The sequence below is a fragment of the Xyrauchen texanus genome, chromosome 10 (genome assembly GCF_025860055.1).
Source record: "Xyrauchen texanus isolate HMW12.3.18 chromosome 10, RBS_HiC_50CHRs, whole genome shotgun sequence".
NCBI lineage: Eukaryota > Metazoa > Chordata > Actinopteri > Cypriniformes > Catostomidae > Xyrauchen > Xyrauchen texanus.
The window spans coordinates 30,686,025-30,708,390 of NC_068285.1; the positions used below are offsets into that span (position 1 = coordinate 30,686,025).

At 37.5% G+C, this 22,366-nt stretch overlaps 2 protein-coding genes across 2 annotated transcripts in view; both read left to right on the plus strand.

Annotated features, from left to right (window-relative positions):
• Window positions 1-16,415, plus strand: part of LOC127650676 (collagen alpha-2(VIII) chain-like) — a 109,669-nt gene extending 93,254 nt beyond the window's left edge. Inside the window, exon 3 of the mRNA XM_052136262.1 lies at window positions 11,422-16,415. Coding sequence (XP_051992222.1) covers window positions 11,422-13,334 — 1,913 coding nt within the window. The 3' untranslated portion in view covers window positions 13,335-16,415. The remainder of the gene's footprint in view (window positions 1-11,421) is intronic.
• A 792-nt stretch (window positions 16,416-17,207) lies between these two features.
• Window positions 17,208-22,366, plus strand: part of LOC127650823 (protein tyrosine phosphatase type IVA 2) — a 31,653-nt gene continuing 26,494 nt past the window's right edge. The window contains exon 1 of the mRNA XM_052136467.1: window positions 17,208-17,311. The gene's annotated coding sequence lies outside the window, so the exon portion shown is untranslated. The remainder of the gene's footprint in view (window positions 17,312-22,366) is intronic.

A 22,366-nucleotide genomic window follows, 5' to 3' on the forward strand; every position in this document is an offset into this window, starting at 1 on the left:
TAAATGAATATTTTTTCACTTAAGTCATCTCAGTGAAAGCTTGTTTTCAGTTGATCCATGATGCATACTGCGGACATCCTACTGCAAATGCGCATGTTGATCCAACTTGAATAGAATAGTTTTTACTGCAACCAAAATGTCATACAAATGTATGTTTCACAAATCGCATTACTTGTTTATTATAAAACAAAAATCTAGAATATTTTAAGAAATTAAGAAAATTTCTTTGCATACACAATCGATGTAGAACGTTGCTCGGAGCCACTGATCCGGCGTCAGCTTTTCTCATCCCATTCTCCCAGTTACGGGGAGCTGTAACATGGAGCAATTTGGTTACATAAGTTGTGAATTGAGTGAGTATTTCACCCTGTATATCATGCCATGGCCAGTGGAAATCTCTCTGCCTAAATGCGTTTACTGATTTTTTTTAATGCAGCGTGTATACAGTATACACATGAATCAATTGCGTTTCACTCAACCGAATGTTGAATGTGAAAGGTTTTAACAGAGCAATTTGGATGCAAACTGATCCTAGAGAAGTAGTTATGGGCAGCCTTAAAACATAACAATTTGGATGCACAAACATTTAGCGATCATTCCACGTTGTATGTAATTGTATTATCATGCCGTAGCCACAGGAAGACTTCTCTTGGTTTATGCCTGTGCTATATTATACCACGTGTTTACACACTTTTAAATGCAGCCTTCCTGAATCAGTTGCAAGAATCAAAGTTTCACTTACCCGAATGTAACATTTTTACAAAGTATTGCCTTATGAGGACAAATTTTGCTGTGATTGTCATGACAATGGCAAAGTTTATGACGGCTGCTCATGTAAGCTCCAAGGCACAAAGAAATAAACTGCTGCAAATGATGAGTACAAAAGGATTCCACTGAAGCCTTCAGATTTACATTCCTTTACCAGTATTATTTAGCAGTTTTTAAACATTAATCTCAGGGTGGGCTAAAAGAACACTTGTTGTGCTCGGCCCATCGCTGATGCATGAAGCATGGCTCATACTCTCTAGAACATCTATGCACATCATGCACTACGTCTCCCCCCGAAGTTTGCACCCTTTCCAGATTTATCGCAATACTGGGAAAGTAAAGGTGTACAAAAGCAATGCGTTACTTATTTAAAAAGTAACTCAGATGTTATGGTCTAAAATAAAGAAATATTGCGTTACTGAGGATCTGATTATGTAATGTGCATGACTTGTAACGCATTACCCGCAACACTGACTGTGACTGTGTCATTGAAGGAGAAAGAGGAGAGAGAGAGAGAGAGAAGGACAGGGTGAGGTGAAGTCACATCCCATTGGAGCAGTATATCACAGATTCATATCCTCCAAAGCTGAGGCTACATCTACATTAATCCGGATACATTTGAAAACGGCGTTTTTGTTTCAAAACGTTCTCCGTTCACACTAACGTTTTCAAGCGTTTTCCAAAAGTTGCTTGTCCACACTGAAACGTATGAAAATGCTTAAATCGTGTCAGTGCGAATGCGGAAAATCCCCACTGCATGTAGGGTCTGAAACGCAATTGTCCTCATGTTCCGTCGCCGGACACCAATTCCGAGTAAACTTCCCTTCGCTTTTTAAGGAATGCAATGTGAAGGTTGTACAAAGTGACATCAAAGTGTGTATCAGGCACAACACAATGCTATAACACAGGCCGCCATCTTGATTGCTTTGGTTGGATAGATCACATGACTAAAAATGCGTCATCGTTTTCCAAAGCATCCATTTTCACAGTCCACACTACAACCCGAAAACGGCATTTTCAAATTGATCCACTTTGGAGTGCTTTTTCAAAAAGCTAAATTTTTGCAGACAAAAACGTTGTCTCGATGTGGACGGAAGGCATAAACGAAAACGTATTAGTGTGGACTAGGCCTGAGGCTGCTAGGGAGGGAATCAAAGGGGAAAGGTGGTCGTGAAATGGTGTCAGAAACAAAACGAGGGGTCACAAGCCATTGTATGTGTCAGGTGGAAAGCACTCTTTCAGTCTTAGTCATCTACTGCTGTTGGGAGGTCTCTATTCTGCATGTACAGAGAGAAGGACTGGAAAGAATAAAGTCAAAGATAATTGAATAAATAAATTCATAAATAAATAAATAAATAAAGTTCTGAACACTTAAATGCTATTGTAGATTTTTCTAGGATGTAATTGGTTTGCCTACTGACTGAAGATCTTGACTCTTTAGAGATAGTTCTGGCCTACTTGATTCATTCAGTCATTCATCTATCAGATTTATCAGGTGTCTAATTCAAAGGACTTTATTAATATAGACAAATGACTTTATTTATCAAACAAACTTTGGAATGGAGCAATATATCAAAACTTTATATCATATCTGTGACTATATCTGATGTTGATAAAATTAGATTTGAAATCATCAAAAACAAATTTACAAACAAACAAGAAAAATATTGTATGGTTTAAAAGTCCAGATAAAAAAATTCTGGGATTCATGGAAATAAAAATAAACTTTAGAAATGTTTTACCCCATAAACATAATGTAAAATAAATAATAAATATAAATAATAAAAATAATTGATCTATTGTCAAATTATTTCTAAGTCACAAATCAAAATATGTGACATTGACAATGTTAAACCCTTTGTACAAAAGGTCAGATTTTCTTTCTTCCATTGAAGCACACAAAATGAGACATTGTCATACAAAATATTTTCACTCAATCTGTTATGCAGAAAATGTCATTTGTAAAGAGAAAAGTGCAAAATAGAAGCACTTTTACATGTAGACCTTTGAACCCCACTGTATAAACTCTGTTGATGGCCATCCAAATCTTGGCATGTCTGTGGTCTATTGATAAAGATTGCCCTTGATTGGCCTGTTTGGACAGATTGCTTCTCTCAGCATCTGGTAGCTGTTTACATCAGTTATCTGGTTTGCATGTGTACTTTTTCTCAGTGCATATAACTTTTTGTTTTCCTTCAGCTGCTGTGTCATGCATCGAGTTACCTCTTTTTCCTTGACTCATGTAATGATGTGTCATTAAAATATACTCATAAAAATGACACATTTTAATTTAATTGTGAAATATTAAAATGTAATTAAGATTGCCTTCTTGTTTTGAGAGCAATTTGAGATTGTCACTGGCCTTTGCCAATTAATTATGGTATTATTTTCTATTTGATTATTATAGTATATGATTTTTAATACTCTGTTGTGCTGCGTATAATTCTGTTAAATCTCTAATTCTTTTGAACTCGATGATTAAAATTGTTCTTGAAAGCTGGTTTATAACAAGCCTACAGACAGAATTCTCTGTGGAAATGCTGAGCACTCACTACCATCTAGTGGACACTGCTAAAGATGGAATAATGGTCTGGTTGATAATGTAACTTCCAACAAGTTGGTTTGAGAGGTGGCTGTCATGCTACACATTGTTTACGCAATTTAAATTATTTACAACATATTTCACACTTATAAACTGGCATAGTAGCAAATAAAAACTGCAGGGAGTACGTAAAGAATAAAAAAAGAAGATTTATGAAGATTATTTTCATCTTAAAAACAGGCAGCCTTCATGAAGAGTCCTCTCTATACGTACAGATTTTTAGTTTAAACCTTATAGTGGAATCTGTACACGTGTCACCAATTGGCATTGTATTTACATGGTACTTCAAAAAAATATTGCATAACACATAAAAAAAAACGGAATGAGAGGAAAAATAACGTGTTTATTGTTCTAGTTTTTCAACCATTCAATAAGAATTAAAAAATTGGAAGTTATAAAAGACTTTGCAAAACTATAACATGTATTTATTTACATTTACATCTGAAATATTGATCACAACCATTTTACAAAACTTTTTGAGATTGTAGGCCTATGCTATAAATTAATGTACCACTTGAGGTCACGTAGAGTACATTTTGCTAGTGCTCTTATTGTTGTGAATGTGAAACATAGTGGCCCCAAGAACTATTTGAACACTTAAATGTTTACTCAGTATTTAGTTTTTTTCCACATTTAAAAAAGATTTACTTGTAAATTAATAAATAGTAATTTTGAAACATATGTATAAAATCATGACTACTCGTGTAAGATGAAGAGTTCTGTCATATCTGTAACCTTATAAAATATGTTTTATTCTACATGGGTGCAGAGGCACCTCATGGGGGCAGCCATGTTAGCATCACATGACCAGCTGAATACTGCTTGCTTAATCGCAGTAACTGCCCTGTTGTTGGACACTTTAATTCATGGATTAAATTAATCATGGCTTACTGTGCATGGTGAATATCTACAATGGCTTTGGGAACAGATTAAACCCACCTCGGCCGGCTACAGTCCCGACTTGGGACTTAACTTTAGTCCTAAAGCACTTGCAGGGCCCCACATCGAGCCTCTGGACTCTGTTGATTTGTGCATGCTCTCCATGAAGACCGCACTACTGCTGGCTCTGGCCACAGAAAAATGGGTAGGTGACCTGCATGCACTATCAGTCGACAATTCATGACTGGAGTTTGGCCCCGGACTTTCAAGAGCCACTGTCAAACCCAGAAAAGGCTATGTACCCAAGGTACTGTCCACACCCTTCAAAGCGCATGTGGTTCACTTTCAGGCCTTCTTCCCTCCTCCATTTGTAAAATGACAGGCAAAACTGCTAAAAATACATAGATTTGCCCCTTGAAGGTCTCTGCGTTGTTCTGTCTTTTCTGAGCACTGAAGTAAAGCAATTATTGTTAATAATTTGCACTTTACAAATTCATCCCTTTATTAATTTTATCTGACTCCAATTTTATATTAATCTGACTCCAATTTTAAGTTGACCTCTGATTTAGATTAAAGCTCTAAATTCTTTCTGATTATTCTTTTATTTTAATCATTTAAGTTATTGATTACTCTGAATCCTCTTCTATTTATTTACCTTTTGATCAGTTTCTAATGACATTCAAACTGATAGTCTTTAAGTTGCTTCCTCCTACATTAAAGCTTCAGTTATGATAGAAATGATTCTTAAAATGGGATTCTCCTGCTCGGTTCCTCCAGAGCGGTTTCTCCTATTTTAAAGACCCAGTATTGATATAAATGATTTCAGAGGAATACAGAATAAATCAAAAAGTAACAATTTATTTGCCAGGTAGGATTTAAAGCACAAGTTAAAGAAACAAGTCAAAAAACATACCTGGCAGTTGAGAAAACTACATGTAATTGCAAAGCATAAGAAATCTGAATGCAGATTCCTATTATTACAGTTACACACATTGATGTGTGGGATCATCTGACTACAGAGAACCCTGAGCTCTGGGCCAGCCTTCCTTAAATATCCAGACAGAATACACATTGTGTACCAAATGGTATTATCCTTTGATCAATGAGAATTTGGGGGTAAAAGGTTTCTTGGCTTCCTGGTGTTACACCTTCAAGGAGGGGTTAGACCTCCGGAATTATTCAGTATTTGGCAAAGACCTTATAACTTTGTTGTCATTAAGTTTTACAAACCTGGGGACAAAACACTATACCAGACGCACCGAGACATTTTAAATGATACCAAACATGTTACACAAGTTACATTATTTGTATACATCAGATATGGTCTTTTGTTACATACAGACCTTAGGTGAGTTTGAGGTGATTCTGGGCTGAAGGGGAATGGATGAGGAGGAGAGGGGAGAGAATGGGACAGATGTGGAAGGGCAACAACGAGGTGTGATTTTACAGTCTTCGCTCAGTGGGGTGTGATGCCTCAGGAAGAGTTGCTAATTGTGAGAAAGTTAATTTGTTGATTTTCTCAAAGATCATACATTTACTCTTTGCCTTTGAATGTAAACACACTGGCACCCCGCCTTACACATTTAATTCAGATGAGGAACAATCATTGCATTTGTTATGCCCTGTGTGGGCGCTACACACATTTGTTGAGCATACACGGCAGTTTAGATCAGCTTTTTGTATGCTATGAAGGATGCACAAAAGGAATGTCTGTCTCTAAGCAAAGACTTTATCACTGGATTGTCGATGTAATTACCCTGGTTTACGAGTCACAGGGTCAGACTTGCCCAATTGGTGTTAAAGCACACTCAACTAGAGGCAGCAGGATGGTATCTTTCTTCACAAGTCCTCTCTGTTTATAGCACTTGCTATTCATTGGCCATATAAAAGGTTTCAAATAGGTCCTGTATGAAGGCACTCCACATATGCGTTAATACGCAATGTCTCGTTCCCTACGTCTCAGGGAACCGAGGTTACATACATAACCGAGATGTTTTCATTTGCAGTTCTGACACAATACTTTCATGTGGGGCAGGGCTAACAAAGAAGCGTTTCATTGGCTTGTGAGATTTTGAGTGACAGCTCTTTGACCTGGAAGTAGAGTTAACCTGGAAGTGGCTTTGGTTCAATATTTGCGTGTAAAAGTGTGAGAATCTGTTAGTGATATATTTAGGTTTTTGGTTTTGTATTTTATTTTTGTCCCAATACGTTTTGAGGAACATGTACAAATGCCTTTATCGTCATCAGCAGGAGGTAAGTCAATATAATTAAGACACTTAATGTCACTTTGATGACAGAGAGGGATACTTTATGAAATATTTATTTTGTTATAGTAATACGTAGACTTTAGTAACTATGTTTTTATATATATATATATATATATATATATATATATATATATATATACACACACACACACAACAGTTAGTTCTAGTCCTCAAATTTGATTGGATGAGAGACGTACAATGAGTGCTGATGGTCTCACACCATCAGAACTCGGACACTTCAAGTGTAAGAGCAGAGCAGATGTGTTAAGAGCCATCTGTCTCTTTACATTTAATTCTGTGACATTACATATTTTAGCCAGCAGGTGGAGGCAAAAGACCATGCCTTTTTGTGTGTAATATGAGCCAGTTGGTGGCATGAATTGAGTCAACGTCACTTAGTGTTTATATTCAACTGCACTCCGGGATCGCTCGTATTTCTACTACACTACTGAAGCTAGGAAATAGTTTTAAATGGCTTTAAACAAACAACTTCAGCATTATGGCTCATCACAGCTCAGAGACACAACAGACTGATTAATTACACAAACTCAAGGTGCTTACCTCTTACCGGACTTTCCAAATTGGAGAGGACAAAATGGCGGAGGAAACTGCGGTTTCTATAGCGAAAGATACTTGTGCACCAGCTACCATGAAATATGGAGGGATACCCCCGCTTGGACAGCTATTTTTCCACTGAGAAAATAGGATGCATTTTGCCAAAATGTTATCTTCAGAAAACTGACTAACAGACTACGCATCATCAACAGTTGATTGCACATGCTCCATCTGTCTCTCTCTCTCTCTCTCTCTCTCTCTATCTCTCACACACACACCCATGCACACACACATCCTTGTTTCTCCAATAAAAAGTTAGAAACCACCCAAGCTGTGATACTAGTAGTACTGAAGTGATGTTTTTGAGAGGCTTGGATGCATCATTTGTTTTGAACCAGCAATGGCAGATTCGGCGCATAAGAAAGTAGTTCCATGCACAAATGCATTTTTTTGTGACCGTACTCAGTTTTTCCAAATTTTTTTAAATTGATTTGTTCATTGAACTGTTGTATATAAGCAATATCACACTCTCGTGCTATATCTCCCTAAATCAGCACTGCTGAATTTGCAGATTTGCAGTTTTTTGACATCTAACACTATTGACTTTCCAGCTCTACCTACTGAATCTCTACTTGATATCATTTTGAAAATCAGCCCACTCTCCATGAATAATATAGGTCTGATATACTCTTTGATTTCCTCACAGAATTTAACATCTTTGACAATATCAAAGCAACGATGGGAAAGTGAACTTGATATGCAACTTTCAGAAGAAGCATGGCAAGATATTATAAATAAGATTAATTCAACCTCAATCTGTTTACGACATACAATTATTCAATTCAAAATAGTCCACCACCTACACTGGACAAAAGATAAATTAAAACATTTTCACCAAATATAGACTCCTTGTGTGATAGGTGTAGTGTTGAGATAACTAATGTTTTGGTCATGTCCTAAGCTTGTTAATTATTTGCAATTAATATTTACTTTTCTTTCAGGAGTTCTGCATTTATCTATTAATCCTTTCCCCATTCTTGCAATATTTGGTTTAACTACAGAACTCTGTTTAGATAATAATGCTAAAAATATGATTGCTTTTCGACTTTATTAGCTACAGTAGACGTCTTATATTGCTTAAGTGGAAGAACAGATCTCCACCTACTTTTAGTCATTGTATCAGGGATCTTATGCATCATCTTGCACTAGAGAAGATTCGATACTCCACTAAAGGCTGTAGTCAAACGTTTTTCATTATTTGGCAGCCAGTGCTCACTTACATATGGCAAATGGATCCAAATGTCATTTTTCCTGTGTGAATTCTTATTATTTTTTCTCTCTTTCTTTCCCTCCTTATTTTCTTTTATCTGACCCTGTGAGGCCATGATAATATGGTACAGAAAAGCATGTAATATAATATTTAATGGTGCTGTGGGGATGGGGAGCTCTGTTGGAGCAAGAGAATTTGGTTTAGCCCAGTACTTAGTTATCCTTACTAAAACATTCTTGATTATATTGTGTTTACTTGTTCATTAGTTGTCAGGACATAATTTTATCTGGATTATTATATTTGAATGGATTGAACATGTAAAGATGAAATTAGATTTCTGTGAATGGGGACTGAGGCTGTCAGTTTCAAACATTCTGACTAATATTTCCTTTTGTGTTGCATGGAAGAAAGATAGTCAAATACATGGTCTTGTCATAAAATGAGGCTATGAGTAATTACATTTTGGGGGGATAAACAAATTAGTTGACAATTTTGTGAGAGTAGCCACATCCACATCCTAGAAAATTGTTTTAGAAAATTATTCAAAGCAATTAGTGTTTTACTATAATCTCTTTCATTTTTCATGTAACAGTTTTTCACAAACAAACTTTGGATGACCCATAGGATGGAGTGGTGGTATCAGAGATCCACTGCTCCTTAGACTATAATCTTGCTATTCTGCATGGATTAATGAATCCCTTGACATCACCTTTGAAATGCCTGGAGCTCCAGACAATATTATACTGGGATATTATGCAGACTATTTTCTACTAAATTTGGTTTGAGTTCTAGATTAAAACAAACACAATTCACAAGTACACAAGCAGTAACCCTTTATTAGTCTACAGAGGACTCTTTATATATATATATGCTAGTGTAACGGATATGGACAGACACACTCAACACGTGGAGCTCTTCCAACTTTGGTTTATCTTTTTGACAGAAAAAGTACAAATCAGGTTGGCTGACAACAGATTACTGCAGACATTCATAAAATACTACAGCATTTACACTTGCATCTGCCGCACAGCAGAACTCCTATTACTCATATAAAATAAACAACTATTATTATTGCGTACAATAATAGGAAAACAACATAAATTGACAAATACATTAACATTTATAACAAAATGAACACGAAAGCAACATACCTTTTTGACAGAAAAAGTACAAATCAGGTTGGCTGACAACAGATTACTGCAGACATTCATAAAATACTAGAAAAATGGAAATTACACATTCACTCAACTCATAATTTAAATAATTGTCAGAATGTTAAAACACTGACCACTGAAATGAACTCGTTCCCACTCGTGAGACATACAAGGAAATTCAATACATTTATAACCATCTTAACAACCATGTTTAAGTGTTAAATGCATTATATATATATATATATATATATATATATATATATATATATATATATATATATATAGTATGTGTGTGTGTGTGTGTGTGTGTGTGTGTGTGTGTGTGTGTGTATGTGTGTGTGTGTGTTCAAATCCATTTATGCAAGCAACTGCGTCGAAAAGATTAACTTAAAACATATTGTTATCACACTTATTTTGTTATTGAGTTAGAGTACAAAAAAAAAACGTACATACCTACAGCATTTACACTTGCATCTGCTGCAGTACGGCAAGAGAAGACGAACAAAATACAATGCCTGCAGTACCATAAACAGCCACAGGTGGGAAGCCCTCGAACCCCAATTAATAAAACCAAATGCCTTGTTTTATGGAATTCACACATCCAAACTTTAAATTAAATATTAATTTTTTATCCTGTTACATCAGTCTCTGAATAGCATTCTGTCAAATAAATGTTAATGCCTGATATTGCACTCAGTAAAACATACTATAGAATGCATACTTGGAAAGGAAACTGCTTATGTTACATATACATCACTAGGAAGGACCCTTGGCATATTCCATTTCAAATTCAGGCTACAGTTGCTTGGTGTTTGTTATATTAACATCCTTTATGCTTATAAAAATACTTGAGACCATTTGAAGATATAGAAAAATCATATTAGTGTATTTGTTGGCTTAAAAAAAAGAGTGAATATCTGTTAATCTGTCAGCTGTTTTAAGAGAAAGAATATGGAACTTAATCTCTAGACCAGACACAGGTGAGTTTTCTGGATGATAAAGTATGATTGTCAACTGATGTATGAAAATGAACATGAATGATATTTCTCTAGCTTGATTTAGCACTTTTTTAGCTATTTGATTTCAGTGGTCAATTACTGATGCTTGAGGTTAAGACATTTCAAATGATATATGGTTAGTCATGATTAATTAAATTGTACAGCGAAATGTACAGTACAGGAGCACTGAATAAATTAAAAGAAACAAGCCTCTAATGCTTTGGTGTCCTCATGAATGTTACATTTTGAATGGTGTAACGCTTTAAAAAGCAATATGTGTATTATTTTATGTACATTGTGTTTTGTTGTCTGTATATTGGGTAAAATGTGTGCATTATGTAATATGGATATTGTGTATTATGTGTAAATATTGTTCAGTGAGTGTTGTGTATTCTGTATTTATTTTATATTACCTTAGTATTACCATAGTAAATATTAGATCCACCTGGATGAAGCAACTGCAGCCATAGTGCGCCAGAACACACACCATACACCAGCTATTGATAGAGAGGAGAGTAGAGTGATGTAGCCAGTTCAGGCATGGAGATTATTAGGAGGCCATGATAGACAAGGGCCACTGGTGGAAAATTTGTGAAAGATTGAGTGTCTCATCCGAAAGATGGTGCTTTTTTTACATTAAAGTTTTGTCCTATCAATCATAACTTAGAGTTTACTCAAATACCTTTTTTTTTTTTTTTTACATTGCTTCAACTTTTTGTTTTTAAACCAGAAGAATGAGATGGCTCAATAAAAATAAAAACAAATAACCAATTTCTCCTTAACCATAAACATAATGTGTGCCATCATTGTTTTTAATAATGTGAAACCTGTACATATGTGTTAACATCTCCACATGTGAACTAGTGGATTTGGAATTTAGCTACAAAGATCATTAAACAGGTTACCTAATTTATTTTTTCTGTTGCAGAGTTTCCACCAATGATGGATGTAAAAGGGGAGCCAGGTCCTCAAGGGAAGCCAGGGCCAAGTGGACCTCCTGGGCCTGCTGGATTACCAGGGAAACCAGGGTTAGGAAAGCCTGGTCTCAACGGTCCACCAGGTCCTCAGGGGCCAGCAGGATTTCCTGGAATTGGAAAGCCAGGACTATCTGGTTTACCAGGAAAAATTGGGCCTAAAGGACCTCCAGGACTCAATGGCGAGGTTGGACCTCGTGGAGAGCCAGGTCCACGTGGACTGCAAGGTCAGCCAGGCCCACCTGGGCCAGCAGGTCTTTCATTGAATGGTAAACCAGGGTTACCTGGGACTAGAGGCCCTCCAGGGTCAATAGGTGAACCAGGGCTAAAAGGGGTACGTGGCATTCCTGGAGAACAGGGACACAAAGGGGAAAATGGTCATGGGAAGCCAGGTCTACCAGGCCCCAGGGGGCTAAATGGCCTTCAAGGACCTCCGGGAGCTCCAGGTGCCCCTGGGTTGGGTAAGCCAGGGCTTGATGGGCTACCTGGGCCAACAGGGCCAAAGGGAGATCAAGGAGCTCCAGGGGACCGAGGTATCCCAGGGGAAGCAGGACCTCCTGGGCTACAAGGACAGCCAGGGACACCAGGTTTGGGAAAGAACGGGCTTGATGGTTTTCCTGGTAATCCAGGATTGTTAGGCCCTAAGGGTGAGGCTGGCCCCAGAGGAGCACCTGGCTTTCCTGGACCACCAGGTTATGGTAAACCAGGGCTTGTAGGACAGAAAGGAGACAGAGGTCCTGCTGGATTACAAGGAGCCCCTGGTAACAAAGGAGAAATTGGGATGGAAGGTCTACCAGGAGATATGGGGCCAACTGGACAGCCAGGGCTTCCAGGTCCACAAGGTCCGATGGGTCTTCCAGGGAAACATGGTATGTCTGGTTTGAAGGGAGAGGTTGGTCCACAAGGACCACCAGGCTTGCCAGGATTAAGAGGAGATCAGGGTCCCAGTGGGCTAGCAGGAAAGCCTGGCCTCCCAGGGGATAAGGGCCCTCCAGGTCTTAATGGGCCTATAGGCAAACCTGGTCCTAAAGGTGAAGCAGGACACATTGGTTTGCCAGGTAATCCTGGTTTTATTGGAGCATCAGGTCTAAAAGGTGAGAATGGGATTACAGGACCCCCTGGGCCAAGGGGCACTTCAGGAATTCCTGGACTTCCAGGCCCCACTGGTCATATGGGACCACAGGGTGTGCCAGGTTTGAAAGGTGAACCAGGTCAACCAGGGCCACAAGGAATTGGAAAGCCCGGAGACAACGGGATGCCTGGTCCACAAGGACATCCAGGAAAACCTGGCTCTCCTGGACTTAGTGGTATGCAAGGCCTTCCAGGTCCACCTGGACCTCCTGGGCCCCCTGGCCAATCTAACGGTGATATAAAGCAGTTAGCAGTTCAAGGGCCAAATATTGGTGGAGAATCAATTCTGAAGCCAAATGGTGAGAAACCACAATTTGGTCAGGCTGAGCTCTCTGCCTCGGTTGCCCCTGCTTTTACTGCCATTTTGACAACACCATTTCCACCATCTGGAATGCCTATCAAATTCGACAGGACTCTGTACAATGGGCAAAATGCTTACAACCCTGCCACTGGCATCTTCACAAGCCCACTGCCTGGTGTATACTATTTTGCTTACCATGTACATGTAAAGGGAACCAGCCTGTGGGTGGCATTGTATAAAAACAATGTGCCAGCCACATACACCTATGATGAATACAAAAAGGGCTATATGGACCAGGCATCAGGTAGTGCAGTACTGGAGCTGAAGGAGAATGACCAGGTTTGGATGCAGATGCCCTCTGACCAAGCAAATGGGCTTTACTCCACTGAGTACATCCATTCGTCCTTCTCAGGGTTCTTACTCTGCCCCACATAACGGTCCATCTTACCTGCAAGATCCTTGCTTAAGTGCCCTGCAGTAACATATATAATAACAGCAGCTATATGACAGGAAAGACTTACTGAACGACAGAGAGGCCAAGTTCAAAGCAGAGGATGGAGAATTAATGCTCTCTCTTTCAAACGTCTGATTTGATCATTGTTTTACTTTTAAGTGTTGTTATTTTCTGCTTATATTATAATTTTATTATAACTGTTATATTTGTTGTTGTTGTTATGATGGTGTTATTTTATTGGTGTTGTTGTAGTTATTGTTGTTTATTGGAATCAAACTATTAAGTACTTTACAACCATTTTAAGACGTTCCCATGCGACTGCACACTTTGCCAAATGTTCTGACTCCCTTTGAGCTGCATCATGTTGACTCTGGGGTGGTGTGTTCCCCTGGCTGCAGTCAAATTTGGTTCAAACAACATACTATGTCCCTCATATAACACAGCTGGACTACATTATCAGTGCCACATTTCACAATTTTGAATGCACACATTTCACACAAAGATTGTTTGTATTCAGTAAATGCATACAGTACTGTGCAAAAGTTTTAGGTACTTGTGAAAAATGTTGCATAGTGAGGATGTCTTCAAAAATAATGACATAAATAGTTTTCATTTATCAATTAACGGCATACAAAGTCCAGTAAACTTAAGAAAAGTTAAATCGATATTTGGTGTGACCACCTTTTCCTTTAAAACAGCACCAATCCTCCTAGTTCTTGGTTGTTGGCAGATAGGATGTTCAAACTTCTTGGAGAATTCAACACAGTTCTTCTGTCTATTTAGGCTGTCTCAATTTCTTCTGTCTCTTCATGTAATCCCAGACTAACACAATATTCATTGGGGGGATTTGTGGGGCCCATGACATCTGTTGCAGTGTTCCCTGTTCTTCTATTCTAATCTTTTCTATTTGAGAAAGTAACATTTGTGAGTCTAACATTTATATTTCCTATTGACACACTAAAGCTGAAGATATAAATAACCATCTTAAGACAAATGCTGTTGTGAAACATCTTATGTGCCTAAGACTTTTGCACAGTACTGTATGTAATTTAAAGAATAATCCTCAATTCCATTTAGTTTTTCCTATTATTGCCAGACAGGTGAATCTGCTTAGTCATTAGGGAAATATTGTATTTTTTACAATTGTGTATTAATCTGTCTGTTTTTGCGACAACTACGTGGAGAGCATTGTGTCTGAGAGTCTTTAAAGAGAATATTACTTGATGATTTAAAAAGTTAATTTGTGCCAGGTTTAAATCCATAGTGATACTGAAGGCCTCAAAAGGACTGCTGTACAACAGTGCCTGTATTAACAAAACAAATATGCAATTTATGTGACTAATTCCATGCTCTTAAAATTAAAACGTGTCAAAGCTAATGCACAATGGTTAGCTTTTCATCAAAATCCTAGGATACCCTACAATGCATGGTGAGTAAGGGACTACTAATGGGTTGAGAGTAGGAAGACAGCATCTGATTTCTTGCAACAAATCACTCCACCATAAAATTCAAACTAATGCATTGTGTACTCAAAACATTTTACATTCTCTCATCATATTTTCCCCTTATTGTTGCTTTCACAACAGCACTCATATAAGATGATATGATCTTGAATTTTTTTTCTTGAGTGAAGTAAAATGTTCTCCGCCTTACTGGCAAGCAAAATTAGTTTTTTAACTAAGAGACATTTCATACTATTTGCTGGATTCTCAGCTCTGCTGCATTTAGAAAAAAAAAATCCTGCATAGATTGACTTCTTATTTACATATAACTGATTTTCTTTTTCGTGCAACTGAAAATAGACTTACATTGTCTGGATTGTCACCGACATGACTGACACCAGCATGAGTCAATGTCACAGCCTAATCTTTAAAAGTGACAAAATATAATACATTTATGAGGCTATGAAATTTGGATACATCATGCTGTGATAGCACCCCTCCGATGGCTTTTTTAAAAGGTTAGAATGTAAACATACTCAAAGAAATTATTCCACACATTTACTGATGTGGAAAATGACATATGACACTTGAAGTCCTTATTTATCATATTTATCACACCGGTTGAATGTTGCCTTAGAGTGTCACAGTGACACAGTGGTTGTCAAAGTAAAGGAATTAATTTGATAAAAATTGTTGTCACTGTTCTAAGTACTGAGTATAACATCAACTTAAATTGTCGTCTTATATTACCTGGATTTATAGAAAGAAAGAAAGAAAGAAAGAAAGAAAGAAAGAAAGAAAGAAAGAAAGAAAGAAAGAAATTATAATTTTTACTTTCATTTTTTTTATTGAGGCCAAAATGTGGGATTATGAAATCTGAATCAGACTGAAAGTGTCACTATTTAAATGCACTTACCTGCACTCACTGACTGAGCTTGCAACATTTATATGACAAATTGTTGTTTCCAGTCACTTTTGTATGCAGCTTTGTAATTAGTTCTTTCTAATTTCAATTTTCACTAAAGGGGGTGTGGGGTGTATCTGATGACTTCCTTATTGTATATTAACACTGTGACCAACATTTTCTATGATAAGTGTATACAGTTTTTGTGCAATGGATTGAGTATTATTTTAATTCATTGTGCTGCAATATCTGAAAACTGCTTTGACATTGTTGCTTCCATTTGTTGCTCAAAACAAACTAGAAAGAAAGCCTTGATTCTGTTCCAAGGGATATTTGTTCACAATCTATCAAATTTAAATGAAACAACCAATCCCATTTGCACATGAACTTAATGAAGGCATATTTATGCATTTGTGATCATTCAATAAGAATGTCCAGCCATCAAAATTATGAACACAAATGACCTTATATTTAATAACACTGGGGAGTTAGGAGCATTGTTGTCAACACACTATCATTGTTTTTTCTTTTTCTTTTCTTTTTATAATGTATGTATCAATCTATATGACTTTGTCTTATACATGGCTATTGCATTCACTTTATGCAATCTATTTTGGGTATTGAATGCACTCTTTTAATTGAACAATTTTGTCAGCTGAAACTAAATTTGCAAGTAATTGACAATACTGATGCAACATCAATAAAGACTTTCTTGATCAAGGATGTATTTTTGTTGTTCTCCCAAACTAAAAAGAACAAGGGAGCTGTTCATTATAGATATGATGTAGATGGGTCAGATTATCATCTCATTTGATCTGTTACATTTATTTAATGTACTTGAGGCAGGGCCCAATCATTACAATTCACATGACCGGGGATAAGTTTTGTGTGAAGCATGTATGAACAGAGATATATCACAAGATTTTTCAAAAGGATCAGCAAACCATTTTGTATCTCATCCAAAGAGGTGTGTGTCTTTCGAACACTAGGGGGAGTGCGTATCCATCTTAATCTGGCAAGCAGTCAGGATCACGATTTGCAATGATGCATGTTTTTTTAAAGATCATGGGACAAACCTAAAAAAAAATATCGCACCCTTAAACTTTCATTGGCCACCTTAAACTGTATTTTGATTATCTTTCAGTAAGTTATGTGATTATTAGATGTTTTACATAGGCTAACGTAAATCAATTGGTAGTTAACTGGATCAAAAAGCACACTCAATCAGTAACTTTTATTTTTAAAACAACTACAGCCAACAACCCATAGGCATTTTAAATTGTAAATATTAAAAACACTGATGATACATGTTTGTTAAATAGATGTATATATGTTTTTATTATTATATAATGTATTTGCTCATTATTGCTAAATACTATTTTCTGTAAAAATATATGAATAAAAATCTATTGGAATAAATTCCTCGTAAAACGTCAACTGCTCTGCGCAAATGTGACGCAGACGCAGATTAACTCCTCCCCCTCCAGTTAATCTCAATTCAGTTTTCACTGTGAGGACGAAATATACGACTTCACCCTCAAAGCGGTTACGGCTGTCTACGTCCACTTTCTCCGGGGATTGCCAAGGGATTTCAATGTTTGGCCCGTTCTCTGTAAGTATACCGCACTGCCTCGTGTCTTTTGAGTCTGTTGCAACAAAAAAACACGATGACATGAGACGTTTGTTTGACCATTTCTTGTGTAGCTGTGAGAGCTCGCGCTTCAGCCGGTGAAGGAGCTCGAGAGGGTGGCAGCCATTTGCCCGCGTTCGTTTAAACGGAAACCATTTACACCCGTTTGAATGGCTTGACGGTATTCGGAACGGGCTCAGGGAACGTTTGTACTCATTCGTGACCCGTGGCGTACATGTGTCGTCGATAATCGAAGGATCTAGTTTTCTCCGCAGGCTGTTTAAATGTCCTGGACAGCCCTGGCTAGCAGTTTGCTAGCAGTCTTGCCACCAGCCAGACACTGTTAAGAAGTTACTCGGACAGTTTACATGCAGCCTTAATTTTACTGATTCAGTTAGCTTATTAGACAGACATAGTAGGAATTTGATATTTTCACCACCGTTCGCTGCGTTTGGCCGGGTGTCGGGTCAGAGAGGGTGAGATTGAATTGTTAGCATCGAGCTAACGTTATCAACGGAACTGGTATCTATCAGATTGAATTCATCTTCACACTAATATATTCCTGATTTCAGTGGTTTGATGGTTAGAGTCTTCAATATTATTTATTTCCTTTCTAGCACACATTTGCCACACAAGCCCAGACATACAGACGTTAATTGAAAAGCTTGCCAAATCACGTGTTTGGAAATGAATTTCTTAATATTAATATTTGTTTTATTTTAACTGTGACTCTGACATTTGTTAACCTTTTGAAGTATGTTCGGCCTGTGTCTTTGTTCACTTCCCGCATCAAGCACATGGTTAAACAGTAAACAGATAACCCAGCATGAGACTTGAAGTGCGTAGTAATCTAGGTTGCACGCAGATTGTTTTTAAATGTACTGCTTGAAGGGAGGGGTGAAGGGGAAAATCTGAATTAAACCGGTTATGAAAAGTAGTAGTACTTAACGGAAATGTGGTAATTAATAACATGTGCCATGTGTAGTATTTGATGAGTCGCCTGGCTTCACGCTCTACCTATTCCCATCCTGCTACTGTGTGATCAATACGAGGAAACTGATGTAACTGTATTGATCAGTGGCCTTGTTGTCTTTAAGAGGGCACATGTAAGACACCCCTGCCAAAACCTTGTTGTAAAATGGCCAGTTGAGAGCATGTCAGGACATGTTTCTGAGCGAATTTATAAGGGATCTTATAAGGATGTGAGATGTATTTTGACTCTCGAATATTTCCATTTATTATCTTTTATGACATGGCAGATATAAGTTTGGTATTATGGCAATGTGAAGCTTAGATGTTTGGAGTCCTTAAAGACATCGACAAGGTTGCTTTTTATTGCTTTGAAGCATTGACGACCTCTTATCTTTACACCATTATTGAATGAAGCACTTTGTGTGGACATATCTATTGGCAAGTTAACTTACAGGCCTTTGAAGCAACAAAACACTGTGAACTGTTTCTATACAGCACTGTGGCTCAGTTTGTAGCACTGTCACTTCAGAGTAGAAGGTCCTTGGTTCGAGTCCCAGCTCAACCAGTTTGGGAGTCAACATGTTCTCGCTGTGGTGTTGCCCTTAACTTCATTAGGACAATTTAAAAGCAACTTTAGCAAACATACTGAACAAACATACCACATTTGATAAATTTCACATGACAGTGAGCTATTGCCTTTAGATTCATTCTGTGCATTTTCATTTCAATGGGGCCAGCAAAGTTATTCTGAAGTGACCTTAAGGCTGCACAATTAATAGAACAATTGAAAAATTATAAGACTATCAGAAATGGCATGACAACTAGAACACTCTCATTGTAATATAGGAATACAGTTCTCCAAAAGAACATGGTTTGCATTTGCCCCACACAAAATAAGTAATATATTGGAATTTCTGTATATGATGATTAAAATATCAAAGGAATTAATCGACAATTATGGTTTTTGTCATAATCATGCAGCCCTAAGTGACCTGATTTTTTATTTATTGTTTCATAAATCAAAGCTAGTTGACACATGATGTAATTCCATTTAATAAAAATAGTGATTCAAAATGTTAATACAATGTCAAAATATGTATTGCATTACATACCAGGGCTAAACTCAAGACTGTGCTTGAAATACACATAAGCAGACATATCCAACTACCTTTTTTATTGTTGTTCCCTTACTGAATTAGAAGTGTGCTATTCTATTTAAGAAGATCATTTTGGCTGTTGTATCAATTCAAGCTTGTATCCTTTGTCGTAGGACTTCTGGTCTTGCAGGAACTTTTTCTGCAGTCAGGTAAATTTTTCTCCCTGTGCATATTTCTGATCAAAAAGAGTCCTTAAAGAGGTTCAATACAAGGTGCGCTCAATTGTGAGCATTTGTTGCATAATGTTGATTACCACAAAAGATTATTGGCAAAAATTGTTACGGTTTTTACGCTTACAATGGAAGTGAATGTGGTCAATTTTGGAGTGTTTTAATTGTATTAATTGAGCAGTTAATTTGTTTGTTGTGGTTTTTTACAGTCGTATTAAGGTTTAATGTGTTATGGCAAAGTTGTAAAATCGGATATATCTTTACACAGAAAAGGTTAGTAAGTGATTTTATCACAGTAAACGCATAATGTGTTAACACGCATATTGTTTACGTTTTGTGCTATACTTAAAAAATATATTTAAACTTTTATGGATTGGTCCCATACATTGTAAGTGCCTCACTGTAACTCTGAAATTTGCTTTTTTTATTGAAAAGGAGGGGGAAGTTGAAATAAATTTTTGCGGTTAACATTACATTTACATTTATGCATTTGGCAGACGCTTTTATCCAAAGCGACTTACAGTGCAGTTATTACAGGGACAATCCCCCCGGAGCAACCTGGAGTTAAGTGCCTTGCTCAAGGGCCCAACAGTGGCATCTTGGTGGTGCTGGGGCTTGAACCCCCGACCTTCTGGTCAGTAACCCTGAGCCTCAACCACTGAGCCGCCACTGCCCCATCACATTATGCCACAATGCTGTCACTTGAACTTAACTTGTATTGATTGCTTTGCTATGTCCACACTACCCTGTTGCATATTATTTATCATCGAATGAATCATAGCCCATTGCAATACTTTGTACTAGCTACTGTTTTATATAAAGGCAGTATATTCAGGCAAGGACCTTCTTCATGGTGCTGCTTTGCTCTAGAGACTTTAGTCTCAGTAATTTGCATAGGGAGACTTTAGTCTCTAGTGAGTCACTTTTGGCCAGAACAGAGGTCTAAAGAGGAGTGTAATGATTGTGACATGAAAGGAGGGCTGCACAATTAATCGTGTTTTAATCATGATCATGATTTCTGTGTCTCACGGTTAATTAAGCATAATTGTCTGCGATATTAGTGAGCTAGCAAACAGAAGTTATCAGCCAGGTAAAGTTGCAAATGGTTGTTAATTTTCAATATAGGCTGTGTCTACGAATGGTAGACCAATCACGCTCTCTTCAGATGTTCGTCGCTGACCAATCACTGATTCTCTTTTGAGCACATGCTGAAATACAAAATGCGTATCGTATCGAGTCTTATGTGTGTGGCGCACAAGGATAATGATACAGCGTTCTGTGCTCGATGCACATGAAATTGATTCTATCTTGTGCTTGGATAATGCATGTTTTATACAGAACAGCTGTGCTCTGAATTCTGTTTGTGTGGGTTGCTAACGTGCACAGACCGGGTTATTTTAAAGTGCTAAGCATTTACTTCAGTTGCATATTTGCCTAATTCCAAATTTGTTTGGCCATTACAAGTGTGTAAACAAATCTAAAGTAATCCCATGGCACCAGGCTGTTTGGAGTGAGGAGATGACGAGAACATTTCTCCATGTATGGAAGGAGCACAAAATGCCATACTGTCACCTCTGCTGGTAACACACAGAAATAACATTGTCTTCATTCAAAATAAAAGGCTTAAAATAATTAGGCTTCCTTCAAAATATATGCTTGAGACTGTATAGCAATTCTGCATGCTCATTTATTACAGAAATATATTACTATTAGCCTATATAGTACTGTAGGGTGTGGAGATATAATAATAATAATAATGTTAATAATAATAATTTAAAGAATGAATCTTAAGAGGATGCAAGTGTAAACACCCTAAAGAGTAACTGTTTCTATTAGTAAAGCATGGGCAAAATATGTCTTAATTTATTTCAAAAGGAATAATTTACTAGTTTGCCATTGTCTAACATGTTTCATGTGAGTGCTACTGTATAATGTAATTTAATGTTGGTGGGATTATAAAAAATGGACTGGTAATCTGGCGTACTGGGTATTTTCCTGGTGGGCCGACACACTTTGGGGCCGATCAGGGGCAGACTGGCCATCGGGAGAACCGAGCACCACACTGGCATTTTGGATGAGCAGGGTTTTCAGTAGCCACTATGACTGTCAACTTGTTAAATGTCTCTGGTAGCAGTGGTTAACAGCTTAACAAACATGTATTGAGCTGTGCCTCACAGCAATCTCTCTAAAAACATCTACACAACTGGCAACAGCATGACTCCTAGTCCTCCCACTGTCATTGCAGCTTGTCTGATGAAATATTGAAGGGGCTGTTTTTAAAAAGCCCAGCAGGAAAGTAGCTATCCCCTGATGACAATAAACATGGTGCTCATCACTGTCTCATCCTGACCTGACAGACATCTGCTCCTTCTGCATAGCTTTTATACAAGCTGCATGATGTGGCAATCTTGATTCTTGAAGATTTCTGTGTTAAATTACAATAACTGTTTCTTCCTTGTTTGAGTCCTATAATAAGGTTCATGCAGTCATGGTAGTATATGCTTCAACTTGACAGGAAGTGTGCAAGATTGTGGCATCATTTACAAGAGTCTCCTCCCTCTTAGCGGAGTTTCCACTGAGTTACTTGACTTTTTTTATTGCTTCTTTAATGCAGATATGGTGGTTTGTGCAGGGAAGTTTTTTTGTTAGGTTTTGTACTAGACAGTTATTGTTTTTGCTAGACCAACACTGATAAATGGGGATGGGTATATTTGTGTAATTTTATAGTCGTGGACGCT